Consider the following 25,403-nt stretch of genomic DNA (forward strand, 5'->3'; position numbering starts at 1 on the left):
CAAATCAGTCTGAAGGGACGGTTCTGGAAAATTATGAAAGTTTCAGGCTTCAAGTCTCTTGATCACTATTCAATAATATTACATCCCTCTAAAGACGTGACCATTTCTGACTTCTCTGTGTTTGTTGGGCTTCTTTTTCTGTCCATTTTGCCTGCAGCAAAGCTGCCTAAAAATGGTTTACACCACCTCTCCCTTTGTCTTTGCCTCTTCCTCTGTCTTAATTAATGGTATTATAAGGCTTTTCACAGTAACACCCATAGCTCTTCTCTCCTGTCACAAACACTCCTTCATTACTCCCTTGAGGGTGCGAAAATGTCTCCGCCTTGCCACCCCCCTTTAAATACTGATAAGCCAATTCCCTTCATATTAGCAAATGTCTGTTGATCACAGACCTTTTGCAGGAGTGTGTGTTCGTGCCACAGAACCTTAACAAGGCATGAGCAGATGCATATTAAATATCTCCAACACATTACATCACCATAAATGCTTTCATGTGTCTAATAGCTCCGCAGAGATTTCCTGGTGTGTCCTTCCACCCGCTGACTCAGAGAAGCAACACTGCCAAATTCTGCTTGAAATCCATAATAATTAGTGAATAACTCTATCAGCAAGTCACAGAAACTAGTAAAACAATGTGTGAGCTGTTTCTGATCCGCAGATGACCTACACTCTGCATGGTCCCTGAACGTATTCAACAAACACTGCATGAGAGCCTTGGTGATGATGTAAAGGTGGTGCACAAAAAACTAGTGCTGATTCTAATAATCTATGAATTGATGCACTTATTATTTATCTGCAAAAGGTTATTTGTACCGACATACAGCACAACATTAATGGACCTTACAGGCCCATACGTGCAAAATCAAACTGCTTACAACTTGTAAATGTGCTAGAAAGCAGCATTGCCATACTAACTTATACTACTTCTGCCCTAGGGAATCTTCCACTTGTCTAAAACACAACAGATAAGAATGCAATGACTTCTTACAAGCACTGATACAAACTTGCAGACACTGATACCAACCAACAATCAGACAAAACTCAAACAAACAAATGCTACTGTCTCATCATTTTGAGGTTGCCGGATGGTTGTTGTTGTGTTTTGTTGTGTGATGCTCATGCATAGCAATTGTGCTGCTGTGGTAACGTTTGGCCATTTTCGATTTTACAGTTCAAAGTGTGCAGAGAACCGTTTAATTAGGTCTCTGTTCAAAGGATCCCACACTTGTGATGATCATCGTTGGGCTTTTTAGGATAAAGATGTATTTTCAGCTTGCCTAGGAAAGGGAGCTGCCATGAATGGAGATGAATAAAAGACTGTGACACTTTGACACATATCACAAAAATTATCATACTGTATTTATATTTCCAACATAACTAATGACTTTAATTCATTGTTCAAGTCATAGTCAAGTTGCAACAAATGAATGCACAGCACTCCTTACTGTTAATGTTTGCAGAAGGATAGTACCTGTAGATTTCAGAGAACAGAGTCCATTCAGTAACTACCAAGCTTGATTCCTCCCCTGCAGGGATTCAGTTTATTGCAGAGTTAATAATTGATCAACAACTAGTCCGTCCTACAGTTTTCCAGCCAGTTTTTCTACACATGTAATTTTGCTGAGAACAGACACCAAACACAGGCTACTGCTTAGATTTTTGGAGTGCTTGCATGCATGAAGGGTTAAAATTGAAAATTTGTCTGAGTGAAGAAGCTGTAATCTCATAGCAGTGTTGCATTTCACTCCAAGGACTGAAAAACAGAGCCTGCGACTGTCTCTTTAATTGCTTTTATTGGGTGCAGCGAGAAACATTAGTCACTTTATGTCTTCAGAGTTTTAGTGCTCTAATCCAGTGCAGCCTTAATTTGAAGACTGCAAGACTGAACCGAACTGAGCTGGAAGACTGTTCTCATGTGTAGAAAGAGCACAGTCTTTGAGCTGTTACTTGTAGTATAGGCGTTCTACTACGTGTGTGTCAATCCAAATCTATAAGCACTGTGGCAGTCAACATTTCTCAGGAGGATTAAAGGAGTGTTTGTGAGAGAAAGAAACAGAGTGACAGGGTGAAGTATGATCTTCGGTGTAGGAGGGATGTGTCAAATGGCACACATGTGGTGTGTATCTGCCCACAGGGTGAGGGCAGGAATACAGATGAAGTCCCATTTGGTGCTACGTGTAGGGGATGTGTTGAGGGGGAAGTATGTGCTGCATGCCGCCTGAATGTGTGTGATAAAGACACAGAGAGGACACTGTGGCATACATCAATTAAAATGGAAATCGGCATATGTGCGCAGAAACAGTCCCACCGTCTGTCACACACAACCTCACACACATTCTTTTACTGATTTGCCACTTGGCATGCAGCCAGACATGAGGTGCAAGCTGCAACATTAAAAAACTATTAAGCCGTCATTAGTGGTGCCATGGCTGCCCAGTGTAAGGCCTCAGGCTCTGACAACAACAGCAATCTACTGTTATGGCATCTGAATGCACTGTAATGAACCCACTGTGTTTCAGAGATTGGCTACAGCCCATATGCCAGAGATAAGTCAGGTCCCTTCGCTGCACTGCCATCACACAGGGAGAGCGAAGAACAGGGAGGGGTGATAGGGAACAAGCGGTACAAGCCTCAACAGCACACAAGTGATTTATATTTGGGGTTTGGTAAAAGCGCTATGTTTCATGATTAAAAAATGGGGAAGAAATGCACAATCAGGCTTATTTGTTAGTGTATGACAGAGGTAGAGAATTGAGAATTCATCTCCAGCATCTGGCGCTGCTCTTTGATTTATTTGAGGTTTGTGTAATGTGTTGATGCTATTTCATAGTTCTCCCACAATAACCTTAGGTCACTCTCAGACACATACATTCCTCAGACAGATATACTGCTGTGCATAAAGAATTTAGGTAACTGATTGATTGTTGCCAAGCTAATTCTACTGAGTGTGAGCTCATCACAACCTTACAATAAGACATATTCTGCTGGTCCTGTTTGAAACTTGTATAAAAAAAACAAACAAACAAAAAAAAACGGTTAAATAAATCAGAAAATATTAATTCAAAATCAGTGTATTACTTGAATTCTACACTGTATTTTATGTCAGTGACCTGAACTATGGCCAAGGTTTACTAAACAGCTATTTTGTTAGTTTGTTTTGTTAATCCAATTTGAAACGTTAATACACCGAATTTATGCAAAAATGTAAATGAACACTTCTACCATACAGAAGATACTATAATGTATAGTAAAGGAACAATCTTCAAGGGCTAAACCACATACCATGAAGGAACAGCTATCCTCACCTACCGTATCTACCTATTAATTAAGGATATTGTGGGAACTAACCATGATTAATAACGGACAATCAGTTATTAAACAGATCCTGTAGAGTTAGTTTCTTAAAAATATTTTTCACAATGACATCAATTGATTTCTTAACAATTTTGCTGGAGAAATATTGGAGCAAAATGGGCTACAATACACGCTTCTCTGAAATTACTTCAATCTAAATAACATCCCAAACATATGGATCTAGTCCTTAAATGTACTGGAAAAGCAAAGCAACAGAACAAAGGTGCTCTGCGATTGATGCTTCTATGATGCTGAAATGAATTGATGCTTTCCAGCTGCTATAGTTTGCTTCATGACCATTACTCATGCTAGAATTGGACTTGATAAGCATCTGGCACTGTCATGGAGTACTATGGCTTTGGATTTGGATTTTGAAATGCCTGAACACACACACACACACACACACACACACACACACACACACAACTCTGATGGACCATTAGCTTGTGTAGATAACGCTAGAGTGCACTGCAGGCTGACTGCCAGCAGTTCTTAGTGAGCATTTGAGCAGGTGACATTCACAAACACAACACACAAATAACAAACAGCCTTAAGCGCATCCTCTACCTCACACAGATTAGTAAAAAGTACAAAATACTTCAATATTTTCTATATAAAATGCATGGAAATATGTTCTGACCTTTTATTGCCTTACATTTGTTAGAAGCGGCATAGAGAGCGTGGATGTACTTGCAAGGATGTGCTGAACAGAACATTTAGTCCTACTTTCCTTCAACTAAAACTATAAAAGGTTATACTTATCTCCAGGAGTGAGTTGGTGACTCATGGTGAATTTGATGTGACATGGTGACCTATACATGATTAAATAACTATCTAACACTGAACCAGTGAACATTTATTATTATAGTCTCCTGCTCATCATGTTTATGATTAGGGCCTTCTGCTGAATCATGTAATTTAACTCTAAATAACCTGTATTAGCCTAAGCTAATTTCAAATCATATACTTTACCAGCCACTGTGTACATCTTTTCCCTCACAGTGGTATAAGAGGATCATTTCAGTGGTTAGCTTAGGTCTGCATTAAGCAATATCCTATCTTATCTCTTTGCACTGAATCTTTACCAATAATGCAAAGGACTCACTACTGCTAATCACACTGTGAATCCACACCTTGGTCCTCTGCATTTCTATGTTGAAATAAAAAGAAAACAAAAAAGAAATATAATAATGATTAGTTCCCATCCTGGGGCCAAACCACATATTCTTTAATTCATTAGCAGGAAAGATAAAAGAACATCAAAGCTGATTCTCATCTGTTCACCTAATGCCTTCTGTTGTGTAATGATCATTAAAGCATCACAAATCTGCTAGAGTCGCTCTTATTGTGTAAGTTATTGTGAGCAGATCGTTATGTACACATAACTATCATTCTGAAGTGCATATATGGGGACTAAACTCCTCAATAAAAAATAAGATATTCTTAAACTGCATGGATAAGAACACATACAAACATGGCACAGTACTACTGAAAGAAGCATTTTCAGCATGCAGTATTCATAATCTTATTGTGCAATGATAAGACAGCTGCCTCCATCTGCTGTCCCACTGTAAGCTGTGGGGATAAAAGAGAAGAAGTAGGGGAAGAAAAGTAAAATAGGGCACATAAAAAGTGCCATTCATTCCTTACTTGTGGAGAACCTATGATATCCTTCACTCGCCTAAAACCTGAAATCTCTCACGTCTCTCCTCACATTTCCATGCATTCCTGCAGGACAGCGCCACTATGCAGTTCTGTGCCAACAAGCTGGACAAGAAGGACTTCTTTGGCAAGTCTGACCCGTTCATGGTTTTCTACAGAAGCAATGAGGATGGAACGTAAGTGCCTGGTGCAATTTTGTTTTTTCATTCCAAGTGCTTTGCATGAAACTGCAGGTTTTTGAGGACGGCCCCAGTTATGCACATAGTGTACTCCAAAGAGATGAGCAGTAGTCTTTGTACAGTGGAGTAACTGGTATCAACAGCTACACTTACACCCCAGTTGCTGCATTTTGTGCTGATGTCTGTGGAAAAAAGGTGCTGTCAGATATTATGCTGTCTTTCTAAAACTAAGATAAATTAGCTTATATGAGAGCCTGAAGAATCAGGTTTGAGATATGAGAAAAATGACAAATATATTAAAGAGAAATCATCCAGGAACGATACTGAGGCAAAACAAAGAGGGCATCAGAGGAGGTACAATGTAGTAGAGAGAAACTACACTGGAAACTATAGTATGAGACGATAGCTGCAGTGGTTAGTGAGGTGGATGCATGTAGAAGAAAGTACCCTGTTTAAAACGCGACCACAGCTCCCATGACTGTACCTTACACAAATGACTGCAGAAGATTAAATATGAAAGATAGGCAGTTAACTGAGAAAGCATAAAAGCAAAAAAAAAAAAAAATCTGAATTTTCCATCAATTGAAAAAACACTGTCAGTTTCTGAAGCCATTCACATGTGGATGCGTAATGCTCTCCCATCTCCTCACACTTTCCCAGAGTGCTGTTCAGCCTCCCAAGGGGCTGTACAATTGTGGCATAGCTGGCCCCATCTAGAGAGAAATGCCTTAGCAAGTGCTTCGTTAGCAGTCTTCCAGCTTTTCTCTGTATTTTTTAATATATAACGTGGTGGGAAATGGATCCCTACAGACATGTTACAAGTGTCTGTTGTTGGTGCCAGAGGGGGGTACAAATTAGAGGGCTGTGTGGCTAAAAGACTCACTGGGTTTTAAAAGGTTTGAGGCACTTAGTGGCACACAAGTAATCCAAGGCTTTGAGTAAAAAAAAAAAAAGTGACACGCATTGTTGCGTTTCAAGTGGATATTTGAGGATTATTTGATAGGAATTTATGTGGCTATGCTCTGAGCAACATTTCAGATATCAGAGCAACCCATTTGCATTTCACTGTCACACTTGTGGTCAAGGGATCGGAGTTAAAAGCTGGACTGAATTATTAAATTATTCTCTGTAGTCTAAAACACAATGTAGCTGGGAGACAGCCCAATCAGTAAACAAAGCTGCGTACAGCCCTTTTTGAAACATCTCCCCAGACACTGTACGATTTGAAATGCTCCTCCCCTCATTTGCATCCCTCTCTCTCTCTCTCTCTTTCTCTCTCTCTCACTCGCTCTCCTTGGATTATATAATTGACAAATAATTACTGATTTCATTTCTCTGCCTGTTGTGGAACATGTTTTTTTGCATAAAATCCTTTCTTCTCTTCTAGGTTTACTATCTGTCATAAAACAGAAGTGGTGAAGAACACACTAAATCCAGTGTGGCAGCCTTTCACTATCCCAGTAAGAGCACTCTGCAATGGAGACTATGACAGGTACAATGCAAAGTGTCCTGTTCTGTACACTTTGATTCCCACAGCTGCTGTTTATCACTTCACTGCTGCACTTGTCTCTCTTTCTACCTCATCACACACACATAATAGCCATACTTAATAAGCAAGTACATAATAGTTTGTTATTTTGCCCCTATTGACATCTATTGATTTTTATTGGCTCAATCTATAAGCTGCCTTCATGGCCCTAATCAGAAGTTTTCCGACTGATTAACAGTCTATTGATGATGGTCATTACTACATCCTGAGTGTTGATGAGCGTAACCAGCAAAAATCAATTCCACTTCTACTTCCTGCAATGTTAAGCCTCTAATTCTTCATACTGTCACATTATTTCAAAGCAGCCAGGAGCTTAGGACATCCCTGTGTATTGATCTTTTCTAGGAAAGCACAGGTCAGGCAAAATGAGCCTCCTCTAATCTCCACGGACCTCCTAGTGGTGTTTCTTTTATCAACACTCTTCTCCCCAGAGATAATAATTCAATTTGAACTGAACTGGGCTTGCTAAACCCCTAAACATTAAGCAATTGTACAATTATAGCTTAGCAACACTAACCAGACACCGCAGACCTGTCGAGTCTTGGCTTTCTCCACATGTTGACGAGGTGTGCACTGGCCTGTGATTGAGTAGTGTTTGGATGGTGGTGTATTCTCTGCATTATTTTCATAAACATAACATATAAGAGCAGAAATGTAAAATTGTCTCTTGTGATGTAAACTGTAAACACTGGAAAATGCTTGTAATGGTCTCAGTACATGCAGAGTAATAAGTAAACTTTACTACTGATGCTAAAAGAGCATCTTATGCTATTATTTTGGAGGGTTAAGGCTTATAAAAAGCCCTGATTGTGATTAGCACTCTGTTTGGAAGCTGGATGATGTGATCTTACAACAGAGTGTAGGCGGATGTGTTCAGCGCTTTATTGGATTTGGAGAAGTTTACACTCCAGTTCCAGCCAAACACCTCATCCCTGACAGGGTTATATTCAATAGTGAGCCCTGATTGTCTTGAAACCTTAAAACTTAAACATACTGCTTCTAGATGCAATGAATAAAACAAATTAGGAACATTTTAAAATGATATTCAGGTCGAACACCTTTCCTTCAAGTAATTAACATAACACAAGAAGCTCATCGTTGCTATATAAGAACAAATGCTGCAGGTCTGTTTTTCTGCTGCTCAACAGGCTTTGCAGCAGAAACAAAACAAAAAAAAAAACAAAGTTAGGGAAACTGATATGAGAGGTCAATGAATGCACAACTTCCAAAATATTTTGAATATTTTTATAATTTGGTTCATTTATCGTCCTTTTGCTTTTCCACTTTGGACCTCAAACAAACACTGCATTGCATTAGCTAAATATCCAAAATAATGAGAGGTTGCTTTTCTCAGCAGGCACATAATTAATGTAGACATGTTGTGTCAGAGAGGATAGGAATTCATTTTTGTGCCTCTCGCTAATTTAAAAGACAGTGATGGAAAGAAAACAAGTTAAATCATGACGGAGACAGGAAGATGAAAAAAAGGAGTGACAGACATTACTATTGTGGAGGAAGATATTTCACGGGGTATTTTTATGCCTCTCCCTCTTCTCCCATCTCATTCTCAAGGGTGTGTGTCCTGTCTTGTTTGTCTGCAGTCAAACTCTAATTACTGCGAACGCTGCGATTCTCAGTATGTGCCGAGAAAACGATATGCCCAGTAGAGAGGCAGAAAGGAACAGAAGCTCGTGGGGTTTTCTCGTGGATGTGTTGCGTCTCGTCAATGCATGTATTGATACTTGGGAAATTAGGTGAAACGGCACGAGCAGACCAATGACACGCGAGCTCAAGAAGAGGTCACTACCCTGCCAGAGCCAATCATACACAAGAGATTGAGTTGAGCATCCAGTGTACTTCCTTAAATACTTCTATGCCATGGGAAACATGAGCATGCACACACACACACACACACACACACACACACACACACACACACACACACACACACACACACACACACACACACACACACACACACAGCAAAATAGAGTAAAATTGAATGTGACAAGCCATGAGCAGAAACAGCATAATATGCTGCAAGTTGGGAAGCATCACCGAGACAGCACCGTACACAGGTTTTATGTGTGAGCCTGAAATAAACTTTGTGTGTCAATGTTTGCTTGTTTTTTTTATGTGTCCATGTTTTTACTAGGGAGGGAGTTGAAGTGGGAAGGTCTGTGTGTCTTTTTAATTACGTAGACCCACTAATTATTTTTTCAACTTCTGCAATGCTGCATCATTATTCAAGCTGTTTTCACAAACATGGCTTATAAGTCTGTCAGCGCCTTTTATCTGTGTAAGTACTGTTTACATCCATTAACTGTAGGAAATCTTCCACTCGTTTGAAAAGTGCTAACAGGGTGTCCATACCACATTATGGAGAGTGGAAAAAAAACAAACTAAAATCAGTTCATTGTATAAGAAGTGGTCAACCCATGCTGCTGTGATTAGAGCCGGACAGTCCTGGCTGTATGACCTGAACTGAACGCGGCTGAACGCAGGATTAAACAGAGACTGATCTGCATAGTTGTTGATTTTTTTCGCCAACAGCGTGAGCTGAAATCAAACAGCCACCTCCAGATCCGCACACTAAGCCCGTGTGGACCCCTGTCACACATGACATGCTCACCATCATTAAGTCTGTCGAGAAGCCTTCTGGACTCAAATAACTAAACTATAAATGTAGATATCGTTCAACACTCACAGTTGTGAGTGCACTAGTTAAGGAAATTTGTCACCGTTTGATTTTCACCATTCTTCATTTCAGTGGAGCTGAACCATCTGTGAACTTGTAAATCATACGTTTCATGTTTTCTTTCCTATATTTATTCATGGTTTATTGTGCATTGCACTTTTCTGCATTCTGTGTTTATCAATGCACCAATTCGTTCGCTTCAGCCAAGCATAAAAACATTTTGGGAATATTTGAAACTTTTTCCTTTCCCAATATTTTCTGACAATGTTTGCAAATTGAAAATATGCACAAAAAGGCAGATTATGAACCTGAACAGAAACAGAGGCCAGCGCCTACTGTGCTGTATGTTTATGACTGTAGTATACAGAGGGAGGGGGGACAGTGGTTGCAGCTCCAACTGATCATTACATTGGTTGACAGTCTCTCATTTCAAGTGCAGCACATGTTGGAAAAGCCATTGAGGCACCCGTATGTCTTGAGAGTACAAGTATGTCAGTGGATGACCTACTGCTGATTTACTTTCCTCTAATTAGATCAGTGCTTTGGTTCAGGCATGTTCCTCTTGTTAGATGGATCAAAGGGCAAAGGAAAAGTTGGAGCAGGTTCAACAAAGGGCACGTAAGATTTCCAAGGTCTTTTTCCCCCATCTGAGATCTCGGAAAGGAGCAAAGGGAGCAAAGGCCAGTAGTCTCTGCTAAAAGAGATGGTGAATCTTTTCTACCAACTAAAAGTTTTTCTCTTTAATTAGACAAATAACCACTCGTGTGTAGCATAATCCTTCACTTCAGAAAATAGTGTTTACTCCTTTTGGTAGACTGTGCACTCCATAAATGCATCTATGAAACTCTCTCTCTATCTCTCAGAGATGAGCTTGTAACTTAAAACAGTTATTGTCCCAGTGGGAGCTGACTGTAGATCTCACAGCTCACTGAGTGAATGACACGTCCAGTCCAGAGAGTTGTTACGGCCAGTGTTTGTGTGTGGTGTAAAGCAAGCGTGTGTGTCTGAGCAAATTTTCAATGAGCTCTGCTTCCACTGAAGTTCTTTAAACCTCAAATTGATGTTTGCCGAGTCAAATTCCTTAACTTAGCCTGTCTCCCTTCTAGGGACCTCTCCTCAGAAGGGAGTCCTCGTCACATCTATTAAGCAAACTAGCCCTTTCATGTGTGCTCTTCTATCAGTGCACACTCTAGAAAGATAACACAAGAGGTCTTAAATTACAAGGTCTTTATCAGTTTAAACATCAAAATCATGCAAATCATGCAAAAATCTGCATATATTTTGACCTGGTGTGATCTCACTCTCCTTTATCCTCCAGAAATACCATTAAAAGTCCAACTGATATCACAATAACATCTTTAAAAATGACTTGCAATATCCCTTGATTAAGCCAAACTCAAAGATGGAAAAGGCTGCACGATGAATCAATTTTTCTTTTATTACAATTTTGGCTTCCAACAATTGTTAAAACAAAATAAACTTAATATTGTGTAGCATTCCTATTACACAGAGTGATGGTCTTGTTTTGTGCGGTGTGATATGTCCAGTTCCCTTTCTCCTTTAGAGCGATGGACTTTCTTTGCTCCCTAAAAGCACAAACTCACTTTCACTGAGGTTTAGTTCAGCTGAAGATTCTACACAACTTGCTAGCAAAGCCCATCAGCGTCCTGTCATGCAGTCAGGCAGCTCGATTTCCACAGAAGAATCAAAAAAGCAAACTGACCAGAATAACGACTGTGGTCATAAATTAAATAATACAGCTTAGGCGAGAGTGTGTGCAGGAGTGTTTCATGTTTTTGTTTGTGTGTCCACTGATCTTTGACACGCTGTGTCCCATTACTACATGCTGCTGGTTTTATCTCACTCTCAGTGTCACTGTAGCATTCAGGAGAAGATTCTGGGGGAAGTCTTTTTCCCCGTAGATATTAGCTTCTCCTAACCTCAGTCTGAACCAACCGTATCGTGACCAGTTATCACTGCCTACTCTAGAGGCATTTACCGTAATGTCATATTTGCTTGTCTGCTCTCGTGGATAAAACGCAGCAACCAAAGGACCCACACATTTCAGCCAAGATACATAGAGTAGGCGAGTTTTCTTCTTAACAAGTAGCCCTTAGTATTGAGCTTTATCTAACGTTAGAAGATTTTAACTTATCACGGCTACTAGTAGGATAGTTATTTGAAGTAATGAAGAAGTTACTGTCATACAGTTTATCAGGTCAGCAAATATTTCAGACACATGAGCTCTGGCTGCAGTACCATTAATTATAGCCAGCAATGCATTAAGCAAACACTGACAGAATAATATAACTTAACTATAACTAGCGCTGTCCAGTATTTTGAATTTAGACTGCAGTACCCCTCTTAAACGCTCTCTGTCTCTCCTACATATTGTTCCTTCAAACATAATTTGGAATTCAGGAATTCAGACAAAGGTTGAAACTGCACCCTCCTCCACTTACCACAAAATCTGTCATAGAAAAAGTGTTGCTTGTTATTTGCAAAGAAATAAGACTTTGAAATCCTGAATCTGAATTATTGCCAAGGGCTGTCTGTGTACTGTTTTTTTTTTAGTCAGATTTGTTGGTAATCCCTTAAAATATTTTTGCAAACCTAAATAGGAGCATAAAAAGCAAACAAACCAAAAAATACACCAAATGTTTGACACTTTCCTCATGTTTGGTCAACACGGGGAAAGTGTAAGAGGAGGAAAGCAAAATAATAGGAAAGGAGGTGACAAGGAGAGAGGAGAAATGAGGGGAGCCAAAGATGAAAGGCAGCAACAGCAAGTATAGCACAGTATAGACAGATGGAAAGAAACAGAAATCAAATATGCCAAAGGCCCTGTTCCAGATGAGTAAGACAAGAAGAAGAGGATGACGGAGTCTTAAGCGAGGAATTGAAACCACGGCAAACTGTGCAAAGGATGAAGAAATTTTCTGTTTTTTTACAATATACATCCCTGACGCCCCCTGCATGCTGTGCTCGATCTCTGCACGTGGTATTTATGGTATATAAATATACATGGTGATGATAAATCATTAAAAACATCAAAAGAATCAACTCTTCCTCATTAACATGCTAGCCCGGGTGGCTCAAACATAGTCTATTTCCAACCCTGGCGAAAGATCACAGACAGATCTGTGTAATTGGAGCTGAAGAATTGTTCAGTGTCAAACGCAGTCTCCCTTTTCCCTCAATTATATGTGCCTCCATTACGGAAGATGAGTCATGTTCATTAAAGATGCCTTAGAATAGTTGCTGAAGATATCTGTGGCAGATTAGCTTTGGAGTGCATATTGTTCTGAAAGTTCAAGGAGCCACTCGAGGATCTGAACGCCCGAGTCCTTTGATGCAGCTTAAGTAAGGATACGGAGATTTGAAATTATGGCAAATGATTTGAGCCAGCATGATGACAGCTTCCAAGTCTTTTATTTGAGCAATATGGCACGTACTGACCACTTACACCTACAGTAGCACTAAACTCTGTTCCTGCATACAGTATAAAGTGGTCAGAGAACAGATGATTGGCTCTTTCCTCTACCTTTTCCTCCACTTTGTTCCTACCATTTCTTTCTCTATCTACCCATTCCCTCTCTTTTTCCATGCCAGATGAGAAGCATCGTGTTTCCACCTCCTATGTGACAAGTGAATTTTCTCTAGCACACAGCCTTGAAGATAACCTCAAAAGAACAAACTGTCACCACAGACCGACAGAGGCCAGGTGGCAGGGAGGAAGTTGGGCCTATTTCAGGCATCTTTCAATTCCTAAGTGACAGGAGAGAGTCTCTGATGTGCTGCTAGCATCTATTTTCTTTGGATCTGTGCTGGTGTCAGTATTTGTGTAAAACGAAGTGGGGAGAGAAGGGAGACACGGGGGTTGGATCAATGCAACTCAGGAATGAAAGAAAGGAAGAACACTATAGAAAAACGAACCAAGTTTTTGTCTTCACATTGTGCTGCATTTGTGTAAAATGTCTTCAGAGGGTCTGTTTTCAGCTGCTGGATGTTCACAAGTTTTCCACATAGAATTCAACAGGGATCACCTCTGTTTATTTGGCACTAAAAGCGCTAAGGCTCAAATAGCACACATCTGCTGCTGCTTTCTCCTAAAAGCCTTAATGAAGCTAATAAAATTGTTGCTGCAAAGCGCGGCTGTTTTCCACAGTGTGACCTTATGACACTTGTTCAGAAATGCAATTAATTCCTTAAATCCCCTGTCAATTCCACATGTTTGCTACTTGGTTGAAAAAGAACCTTAAGTCATTTTCTTTCATACTGGTTTCTTCTTTTAGTGTTTTATTATTTTTTTTACTTTCTAGGAAACAATCATTTACATATGAAATATTTTCTTCATAGTGTGTATGTCATAGTGTTTAATAGTACCCTTTGGAGATTTTGATCACTGGTAGCACTTCTTTTTTACTACTTATGTAGATGTAATTATAGTACATGCTGGATTTCAGCATTAGCAACAAACATTAGCATTATTCTTAGAGCTAGACATGGATGACCTTGATCCTCAAAGTGAGAAGCCTTTAAGGGAATAATCATTTTAGGTGAATATTTATAATTCTGTGTAAACGGACCAAAGTCTGTGTGCTGAAGAAGATCAAACAATATAACCACGAGCTCCAGAACAAAATGAACCTCAGGGTACTATTGGACCTTCTTTATAATCCAACCTGATTGTGTGATTTGTGCTTCTTTTTCCAGAACAATCAAGGTGGAGGTGTATGACTGGGATAGGGACGGCAGGTGAGTGTAAATAGCCAAGTGTGAGGTAACAGTTCTACACTATACTGTAATACACTATACTATACAATAGTAACCCAAGCAGCCAGAGGATCATTTCCTCTCACAAAGTGACATCTTTACCCAAAAATCAGTTATGTTGTTATTCGTACCTGATATCTTTCCTTCTCACTGGTTTTTCTCCTCCTTGATGCTTTCGCCCAGTCATGACTTCATTGGGGATTTTACGACCAGCTACCGAGAGCTAGCTCGAGGGCAGAGCCAGTTCAATGTGTACGAGGTGAGCAATCCCAGTGTTTTCGTACTTCAGCACTGTGTCTGGAGGCTCCTGAGATATGGAATCCCAGTACGCAGCGAAGTGTCTTGGATCCCATTTCTGACATGAGTGACATTTCTATCTGTTGACATCACTGTTGCACTGTTTTCCCACTGCTTTGCACGTTTCTCTCCATGGATGTTTACGACTGCTGTTGCAAACTGATTTTTTTAAGACTTACAAAAAGTTATTCTATACACTTCTAACTCATTTTTTAAAGGGAAATTATGCATGTCTACCTGTTTGTCCTGTGCATAAATATTTCCTCTGCTTGCATTCTTCTTTAGAAAATCCAGGATTTATTTTGCCACTACAATAACCTGGATGCTGACACACATGGAAATTGAGCTATTAGCAGCAGCATGAAACAGAAGTAATAGGAGAACAATCCAGGGATTGAGAATGATCATAGCTATTTCTCATTGCATCTCATGGGATCACTCACTGTGTCTCTTAATAGCATACAATACACTTCTAAATGCAAATTACAGAGACTTAAATATATCATCATAGATTCCAAGGTCATGAAACAACTGTATCTGACGTTTATCAAAATCATCTACTGTAGGTAGCCGTTTATTTAATTTGTTAATTTATTGGGAGAATAAATAAATAAATGAAATTGAAAATCTTTCCAAAAAAGAGGACATGTCAATATCTTCATGCATGTCTGGTTCAGATGTCAGCTCCATTATACCCTACTTTTGATTTTTCTCTACCTCCCAGTGAGACTGAAAGGCCCTTTAGTTTTTGCATCAGCAGATTCTTCAGTGTGTCAGACAAATTGCCATCCCTCCTTGTTAAATTAGAGGCTGTCATTTTCATGCCTAGCAACCATAGAGAATCAAGGTAATGAGCTGAGACGTCTTTGGTCTCTGGATTGACATTTCTCTCTTGTTCTGGAGCTGGTACAATACTTGTAGAGTAAATGTAGGACTGAAAGCCCTCAGCCCGACTCACCCATCGATTCTTCATAACCTGAGATCCAGATTTAAATGTGTGATCATACATGAGCTGCATTTTCCCATAATAACCATCTGTTACTTCATGCACTCATCTCTTTTCTCACCTTCCATCCTCCCTTGACATTTTTTCCCTGTTACTTACATGGGCCAATCTGCAATCTGCCTACAGACTGCACAAGTCTGTGCAATAGCATGTACTTCTCATGTTACCCACAACACCTTCATCACATTTGTTGCACCCAATCTATAAGAGACATCAATTAATTGGGGTGTGAAAGGGGGATTAGATAAATCATGGAGAGTTTTAAATGTGGAGTTAGTATCCAAGTCATACATACATCTTTACAGACAGTGATTGTATGTTCAGATACATATACAGTTTGCTTAGTGGTGAAAAGCAATACATCATTCATAAATACACTATATTAACTAAAGTATTTGGACACCCCCTCTAAATGATTGGACTCAGGTTTTCCAATCACCTCCATGGCCACAGGCGTATAGCACCTTGGCATGCAGATTGTTTTTACAAACATTTGTGAAAGAATGGGTCACGCTCAGGAGCACAGTGAATTCAAGCACGGTACCGTGACACATTACCACCTGTGCAATAAGTCCCTCTGTGATATTGTCTCGCTATATACTATATATTCCAGGGTCAACTGTTAGTGCAATTAGAAAGTAGAAGCAACTGGGAACAACAATAACAATAAGTCATGAAGCGGTAGGCCATGTAAAATGACAGAACAGGGTCTGTGCATGCTGAAGCAAACAGAAGTTGCCATTTGTGTGCAGAGTCAGTAGCTACAGACCTCCAAGCTTCATGTGGCCTTTAGATTAATACAAAAACAGTGTGTAGAGAGCTTCATGGAAGGGGTTTCCATGGCCAAGCAGCAGCATCTGAGCCTTACATCACAAAGTGCAATGGAAAGCTTCGGATGCAGTGGTATAAATGTTGCCGCCGCTGGACTCTAGAGGAGCTGTGTTCTTTGGAGTGATGAATAACACTTGTCTATCTGGCAATCGGAGTTCTGAGTCCTGACCTTTAGGATGAATTAGAGCAGAGACTGAGAGCCAGGCCTCCTCATCCCACATCAGTGCATGACCTCACAAATGCTGTTCGGGAAGAATGGTAAAACATTCCCACGGACACACTCCTCACACTCAAGGGGTGGGCCCGCTCCTGAACCCTACAGTCTAAGATGGGGATGCCGTTCAATTTTATGTGCATGTAAAAGGAGGCGCCCCAATACTTTTGTTGATGTAGTGTATATCACTCAAATACTGTATCTAAGTACAACTTTTGTTTTGATTTCATGGTTCTTAATACTTTCATCCTTCTTCAATTGTCTATTTATTAGGATCTGATGAATTTTTATGAGTTAGTCAGCACTATATATACATATATCAGTTAAAACTAACTCCACAATGACAAGCTACAACACTTACAGTATATACAGTATTCAAACAGTGGCAGGAACAATTCTGCTTTTGTTTCTAATACTTTAACTATATTTTGTGGCTAATGCTTATGCTTTTAAGCCAAGGCATAATATTTCCCTTGCTACTGAAAATGTATGTATACAGTATAGAACATATACTCTATGTATATGCATGTACATATAGGAGTATATGAGTATAATAATAATTTGCATAAAACCCAATGCTAATATTGCTTAACACTTACCTCCCGTTGTTGTTTTTAGGTGATTAATACTAAGAAGAAAATGAAGAAAAAGAAATATGTCAACTCTGGAACAGTGAGTATAACTCCAGCAGCTAATCACTTCTCTGCCTCTTTTCTGTTCCACACCTTTTCTGTTTTTTTGCAAAATGATCCCCTTGTTAATTATCATGCAGATGTTAGAAGAAGATGCCAAACTGGATTCTCTGTGAAATAAACAAAAAAAATCTATTTGCTCATTAATTTTCTTATCACACACCAATCATTAAGAAGAGGCTTTGTTGGTTAATCAGTTTTAAGATTGTTTTAAAAAACAAGGTGCATATGATGCATATGATGCATTATCTATACACAAACACATGTTTGAATATACTATTTAGTTATTTAGTTATTGCTACTGTATGTAACTGTGCAAGATAAGTGTTTTGGCATTTGAAAAAAAGTACATTATTTAGTTGAGGAAGAAAACGGGCAGAAGGAGAGTTTGTAAGTGGGACAAAATGAAGTCTGAAAGGGCTGGAGAGCTAGAAGGTCTGAGGGATCACAGTGGGCGACTCCAGCAACCAACTGAGACTCTAATTTTCACACAGAGTTACCGAGCAGTGTGGGCATGTGCTAGTAATGCATACAAATGTGTCTCATCCTCTCTTCCAACTTGTCCCTCTGGCAATGTAAATGACTCAGTCATCAGAAAGCAGACAGCTCACATCTCTTTCTATGGAGAGTGTCAAGAGCTGAACCACATCAACATGTGAATCAATCCACAATGTTTAATCAAATCTGTCCCCTTGTCTTTAATTCCAGGTGACCCTGCTCTCGTTCTCAGTGGAGTCAGAATTCACATTTCTAGATTACATCAAAGGAGGGTAAGTGGGAATGATTGTATGCATAGTAAAAGAATCCACAGAAATTGGTAATAAGTGATGTGAATTTATAAAACAGAGAAAGACAGAGTTAAGCACACCATACACAAAAAACTACAACTTTTAATCATCAATATGTGTGTGCATATATGTGGTAGTGGCATATGTAATTTTTATTTAATTTACCCACAACGTCTCCACAATTAATGGTAGTGGGGCAAAGAGTAATGCATAGGTACTTGTACTGTAACTACTGCTGCACAAATTATCCACCTTTTATATTATATGTATATTTGTTAGAACAGCTTTAAGGACAGTTTTGATTAACTACCTGTACTAAAATTAGAACGAAGCTGTAAAAACAGTAATCCTTTAAAAGACTGTTGAAAAGTATAGAAAATTATATTCATTATTAGTAACTTATAAAAAATTATGAAGCCACGTATGTAGAAAATCGATTAAAAAAGCCCATATTTATATCCCCTTTTTATGTAATGGCACCACAGGCACAGATTTAAACTGATTTGAGTCCACGGTAGGTGCTGTGTGTAGTATTAAAGTGCTAAATATATTTTAAATGAGGTGGTTAAAGCCAAACTGTCTTCAGAGGGTACCAACCCTCCGACCTCGGTCTAGTTTTAGTGCTGGAAGCTGACATGTGACTATTTCTCAGGTGAAATATGCCTTTCAGGCAGGTTGAGCTGGGCTTTGATCTCTACTGTCCCATCGCAGTGGGTAAGCTGTCAGAGGTTTTATGGGCTGTGGCATGGCTGACAAGTGTGACAGATTTCGCTGACAGTTCCTGGCTTTGGCTGATCCATGATACAATAACCTTAAGGTTTAGTGGCCTCACTTCAAATATATCCTCACTGGTCGGCCCCCTAACATTACCCTGGCACTTACCGAATGTCACGTCAGAGAGCAGTTTCTTGCAAATGCCCAGCCTGTTGCTCTTGAGATGAAAGTTAGGAAAGCGTCAAATTGTCCAAGCTCTTTGCAGCAAGAAAAATAAATAACACCACATTTTTACCTCAGCTGTTAAAGGACTATTCTGTAATATTTGGTGTTACAGTTTTCATCAGTGTGCAAAGTGAACTCTGTCAGCTTCTATGTCTTTGGTGTCAACCACCGTAATCATGACAGGATAGAATAATTTAGTTGCTCAAATAACTCAAATTGTTCAAAAGTGCAAACTGAGAAGGGGAAATGTCTGCTGATTTTTCTCATTTTCACATTCCACAGCACTTGCGTTTTCCATTGTTAGTGCAGGAGAGAGAAGTGAGAGGACAATAAATTCTAGGAATATAATTATGAAAAAGTTTTCTACATTGTTTGTGGTTCAGTGTACTCATAACTAGATAATCATTTCACCAATATTACATCTTACCAGCCTATAATTTATATTAAAAAGAGGTAAAGCTCTAGAATGAAAAACCTAATGCGGGAAAATCTGTGTTGTGCTTGACTGAACACATATTAGTGAAGGTGCAAAAGCCTGCTTACACAGTTGTTGTATATATATTAAAAAGATGAAAAACAGAAGAATGAGAGAAAGAAAGAAGAAAAGCAAAAGACTTCTACAAAGGCTGCTAAAAAGTGTCAAGATGGTTTATTTCACAAACGTTCTCCAGAGTGAATAAAGTCAGAGCTGTTTGGTAAAACTGACCTTTAGCTTAAAGGCTTAAACACACAGACACACACACACACACACACACACACACACACACACACACACACACACACACACACACACACACACACACACACACACACACACACCCACACACACACAGACAAACATACAGCGCAGTCAGGGAATCCACACCTAAAACCCAAACTTCAACTGCAAAAAAGAGATAATTCCCATCATTTCTTTATGCACATTTTTCAAACCTGCCTTCACTCGTCAGAGACTGTAATGCATTCAAAAGTCTTCATGAATCAATAAAATCAAGGTTAATGAATGCTAAGGTTAGCAAGGTCAGGCTGTGGCCTAATCTCCATCCCCGCCCCCAAACTGAAAGGTTAATGTGAATCTTTAATTCATTCATTTTATTATCATTCTTTTGCCTTCCTCCCTTGTGGCTCCCATATATAATGAGAGGCTGTCATCTGGGCCCCCAAAGGCCTCGTTTCATTGTCGTAAATTAGCAACAAGAGGGGAGTTCTTCATCAGCAGGGAAAATTAGATTATGATTTGCTCTTAAGTGCTCCCTGTCTCTAATTTCTTGTTACCCAGCTCAGTGTGTCTCCTCCCCTCCTGCTACTCCTCATGGAGGTGAAAGTCAGACTAATGGAGACGTGCCAGCACTTAAATCTTATTTGACAGCTCAACGCTTGAACTTTGTGTCTTAATGCAGATGAAAAAGGCAATAAATGGCAATGAGAATATTAAATATTGATTGCATTGTAGCTACATCATCATAAGAAATAATTGCTGTGTTTTGTGTATGATGCTCCTCAGCTATAGGAATGATTGTTATTCGTGTGTTTGTGTGTGTGTCTGGTGTTACAGCACTGTAATTTAATGAGCCTCGGCTTGTTGTTATTGCTGGCTGGTCTCTGATGTTGATTCTTTTTCCCATGTCCTCCTCTCCATTTTCCTTTCTAGGACACAGATCAATTTCACTGTGGCCATTGATTTCACAGCATCTAACGGTGAGCGATAGTAATGATAAAGTTTATTTGAGGAGGGGGTCAAGAATAGATAATAGTACTCTTTTGCTGTGGCATGTCAGATTTCAGAATCAAGGAACACACACAAGCACAGGGTGGATTGACAATGTACACACACTGTCTCCTATAAACAGTAGCCTTTTCTGGAAAGTTCTCCTTTAAATGTTCTGTTAATACACTCGGAGAAAAGGCTTTAGCAGTCATTTTAGGTAAAATGGAACAAAACATATGGTGGACCCCTGCCCACCTCAACATTAAAACTGGCAGGTGGTGCTAATATTGTGTCTGACTGGTGTACGTGTCAACTAAAGTTTGCACAGGCTGGTTTGCAAAACTAGATGCGTAGACACTTCACACTGGAGAAATGCATGGATACAAATAAAACAGACACCTGCAAATGATGCCAGATAAAATTACTTGTGCTACATCTTGTGATTATACAGCCTGACCAGTCAAACAGCAGAGAGCACGTACAAGTAATCAAGTGGTGATCACATGTCACCTACAAACTCACTGGGTGCAATGACAGCAACATTTTCTAAAACTCATCCACAAGATCCCAGCTGTGCTGTTAATAGTGAATGACTCCATTATGTGTTATTACGGCACGGATAATTGTGAAGGTCACAGCTATTGACAAGCGTCTAAATGTTCACTTCATTCATCATTTGGATGTGTTCATTCTCACCATGACATTCCTGCCACTGTTAGTTAATAATTGTCCTTGATTGTGTCACAAACGTAGGAATTGAAAGTTGTGATTCATCATCTTTAAGCACTGAATATGACAGCTCTACCAGACAGGAATTATGTTGTTATCAATGGCTGCGGCAAACAAAATTGTTGTGTTAATGTCATGTCACTGCCGATAATCTGCACAAGAACATGATGCGCTGTGAGTTCTCAGCTTTATGCCCCATGATGAACTCTTGATTGATTCACTGGTGAACAGGTAACCCCTCTCAGTCCACTTCGCTGCACTACATGAACCCGTACCAGCTGAACGCCTATGCCATGGCCCTGAAGGCTGTCGGGGAGATAATTCAGGACTATGACAGTGACAAGATGTTTCCTGCTCTGGGGTTTGGAGCCAAACTTCCCCCTGATGGACGGGTGTCACATGAGTTTCCACTGGTGAAGTCAACATCACCTCATTTTATGTTTAATTAATCTTATGGACGGTTTTCAGTCTTGGCTGTTTTTATTTGCTAAATTTCAAAATAACACAACTGAAATGTCTTTTTACTTCATTGTGAGTTTTTTCTAATCTATGGATGTTGTGCATGCACCTGATAATATATAATAATCAGTTTATGATTATGATCGTCTTAGTGTTTGATATGTGTATCAATGAAATTGATGTTCTGTCATTTTAAACTGTTTCTCTTCCCTCCAGAACGGTAACATGGAAAATCCTTACTGCAATGGTATCGAGGGAATTTTAGAGGCATACCACCAGAGTCTAAAGACGGTGCAGCTTTACGGGCCGACTAACTTTGCTCCTGTAGTGAACCATGTTGCCAGGTGAGAGAACAATACCTACTGGTTAATAAAATCTAGCTTTTTTTCATTCCCACAAAATTATCAATGCATCTAGGACACAAGAGCTGCATTTCTTGAATGTAGGACCTGCACAGAGGCTTTTTCACCTTAAGTTTCTTACAGGAGCAAAAATCTGACCTCTGCCTTCCATTTGTTGAGCTTATTAATATCATCCGCATAATAAAGAAACAGCAAGAGTCTTAAAATCTGATTTTTACATGCAAATCCTTTCAGATTCCTTATTTATTGTCCTCTTTGCTCAGTGCTACATCACTCATTTGGGTTTCATCCCCTGTGGCAACATTTGCTACTTTTCTTTCATTTTAATTTATACATTATTCATATTTTTATTCAAATACTAAAAACACAATGCTAAAATCTGATAGACCCACACAGATCTCCTCAGAAATGTACTTTTAAAAGTAGCATCCAAGAGAAGATTGGATTGTTAACAGACATCAATCTTATCATCTTCTACAACATTTACACTTATCAACGATAAACTACCGCATCAACATTTTGACAGGTGCTTTTTTGACATCTGTCCTGCCAGACAAAATAAATAGAACATGACAAGCTTGAATATCAATTTAGACTCGCTGACAGCTATCAAAATAGTGCCAGATTTAGTCGATGGAATGGACTCGAAATGAGCCTGTAGTCATTAACATATACTGATACATCACTCACATGTTAAAACATAAAATCAATGCAAACTGTGACATGAATTTATTCTCGTGCCCCTGACGCCGCCCTCCACCTCTATCTGCCACAGCTCCCCTCACAGTCTCATTTGTTTAGCAATAACCCAACAATTCTCCATCTGATTACACCAGCGCCCTGTTGTATTCAAAAAATGTCATTCTGATACACTTATTAAACTGTGGCAGGGAGCCGTGGCTGTAAGAATCAACAGCCAGCGTTAGTGTTTTGCATTTGAATACGTCAAGCAGGAAGAGATTTTTTAACAAAAGGCGTTAATCTGCGAATCAAACACCGGCTTTGTTTTTAACTGGATTGTTTTGGGCTGATTAATCAGTGATCACGAGGCACGTTAGTGATGTTATCTGAAGTACATCAGTGACAAACCACACGAGGGAGGGTGAGTTCTGCTTTTTCTTTTGTCCACCCAAATTAAATCCTGCTGATCCGAGCCCACTCCTCTCACCTCCATGTCACCACTGCCTGAACATAGACACAGAGTATTTTTAGCTATTTAATTTCTACAATCCATCCAGATTAGTTTCTCTGTTTATCAGCACCCGTTTCATTTCTGTCTGCATGTGTTTTACTTGTGTGCAGGTATGCAGCGGCGGTGCAGGACGGTTCTCAGTACTTTGTGCTCCTCATCATCACAGACGGCGTCATTTCCGACATGGCGCAGACAAAAGAGGCCATCGTGAATGTAAGGATGCTTTCCTTCAGTAAATGGAAGGGGTCAGTTTATCAATTAATTGTGATGATCACAGAAGGTTCAGTTCGACATTTTGGAAAATATGATTCCACACTTTCTTGCTGAGCGATAGAAGAGACTCTCATATCTCAATATGAAATATGAAGCCAGCAGCACACCGACTAGCGTTTAATATTCAAATATAAAAAAGCATTTGTGGATTCACGTGGACACTGTGTCTCCAGTTTAGCGTGGTTGTCTTTCACAGCAGAAGCCATGTGACGGTAGCAGTTGTTCTGCACTGTGTAAAGCAAAAAGCAGTGGCTTCGCACAAGTGACATTTTATTTGTGCTGCAAAACTTTTGCAGCACGTACGGTTCTCTCAGGATCAATTTACAGACTAACGATTTAGCCGACAACAAGCTCGAGGCGCCGATGACAATGTTTTATTTCACTGTGAAGTAATCCTCCCACTGTCTTGTATAAATGTAGAAATGTGTTCCCTTCATACCAGAAAAATAAAAACAACATCTAAACTTTAATGAACATATTTTTGTAATGCTGCATTTGCCTCAGTAAATAAAACACAGCGTTGAGATTTATCCCTCAGAGCTTTCCCTAAAACTTTTCCTAACTCCTCTTTTCTCCTAGCTTTAAATAGCAGGTGGCTGGCTTCCTTTACTCCTCTTTGGACCTCTTTTCTCCCCTCCTCCCCCTCTGCTTGCCGCAGGCACAGAACACCCAGCAGACTGGATTTAAAGGGAATTTGCGACTGTTAGTCAAAACATTAGAACAGCCACACCTTCCTTTTAAGATCTTGCCTGCTGCTCTATCTCACTGCCTCCACTCTGATTATCTACCGCCACTTCCACTGCTTTCCCTTTAACTCGCCACGGATCCAGGGCGAGCGAGGATACGCCGCTGAGGTTATATAAGTCTTTCCTCATGCTTATTCATGCTGGAAAGCATCTTCAATAGGGAGTGAGAGGAAGCTTGAATGTGCACAAGTGTGAGTGAACATGTGGAGTGAGCTTGCATTTGCTCATGTAGGTGTTTTTTTTGTGTGTGTGTGTGTGTGTGTGTGTGTGTGTGTGTGTGTGTGTGTGTCTTGGACAGTTTGGGATTGTCTCTCTCCCATGTTTTCAGTAACACACACTCATGCCGTTCAACAGAGGGAGTTTTTCAGTCCCAGGAGAATCTGCTATACTTCAGAAATCCACCTGTCAGTCACTCAGCAAGCAGCCCCCCCTCCTCTGCTCACAGCCTGGGTCCCTCTGCGCCCCTGTTCTCTCTGTGAAGCTATGAGACTCCCTCACTCACAACTACAAAGACTTTTTCTGTCTCTCTCCAACTTTTTTTCCTGCTCAAAGATCTACATCTCTTTAACTCCATCTGTTCTCTCCATACTTCTGTAACCATTCAGTTTGTAACTAAATCCTCGGCTGCCTTTGATGTCTTTTCCTCTTTCTCATCCTATACTTGTTACCCATCAGTACATCCTGCTTCATCTCTGTGTCAGTGCCAGGACCCACCAAAAGCTCTCCTCAACCGTTTTACTTCCTTTCACTTTGCAGGGCTTTGCTGTGTAAAAGGTAATACTTGGAGATGTGATATCAACTTTGCAGCGTGGTGAAAAGTGTAGAACATAAGTTGAAAGAAAGATACATTATCTCAATATCGGCTGTTTCTGAACGGATAGGCCATTTGATTTTACATACTTTGTTTAGGTTCAACAAACAGTATTACCAGCTGCAAAAGTCTCCAAAT

The 25,403-nt window shown here is 39.8% G+C and overlaps 1 protein-coding gene across 2 annotated transcripts in view; it reads left to right on the top strand.

Annotated features, from left to right (window-relative positions):
• The window catches only part of cpne5b (copine Vb), a 90,035-nt gene that overhangs the window by 59,826 nt on the left and 4,806 nt on the right, over positions 1–25,403 (top strand). For both annotated transcript variants that reach the window (XM_026348841.1, XM_026348839.1), the window contains 10 exons: positions 5,089–5,192; positions 6,583–6,687; positions 14,159–14,200; positions 14,402–14,477; positions 17,185–17,238; positions 17,967–18,028; positions 20,637–20,683; positions 21,654–21,835; positions 22,098–22,225; positions 23,546–23,648. In XM_026348841.1, the coding sequence (XP_026204626.1) occupies positions 5,089–5,192; positions 6,583–6,687; positions 14,159–14,200; positions 14,402–14,477; positions 17,185–17,238; positions 17,967–18,028; positions 20,637–20,683; positions 21,654–21,835; positions 22,098–22,225; positions 23,546–23,648 (903 nt within the window). The remainder of the gene's footprint in view (positions 1–5,088; positions 5,193–6,582; positions 6,688–14,158; positions 14,201–14,401; positions 14,478–17,184; positions 17,239–17,966; positions 18,029–20,636; positions 20,684–21,653; positions 21,836–22,097; positions 22,226–23,545; positions 23,649–25,403) is intronic.

The sequence above is a fragment of the Anabas testudineus genome, chromosome 5 (genome assembly GCF_900324465.2).
Source record: "Anabas testudineus chromosome 5, fAnaTes1.2, whole genome shotgun sequence".
In the NCBI taxonomy this organism is placed as follows: domain Eukaryota; kingdom Metazoa; phylum Chordata; class Actinopteri; order Anabantiformes; family Anabantidae; genus Anabas; species Anabas testudineus.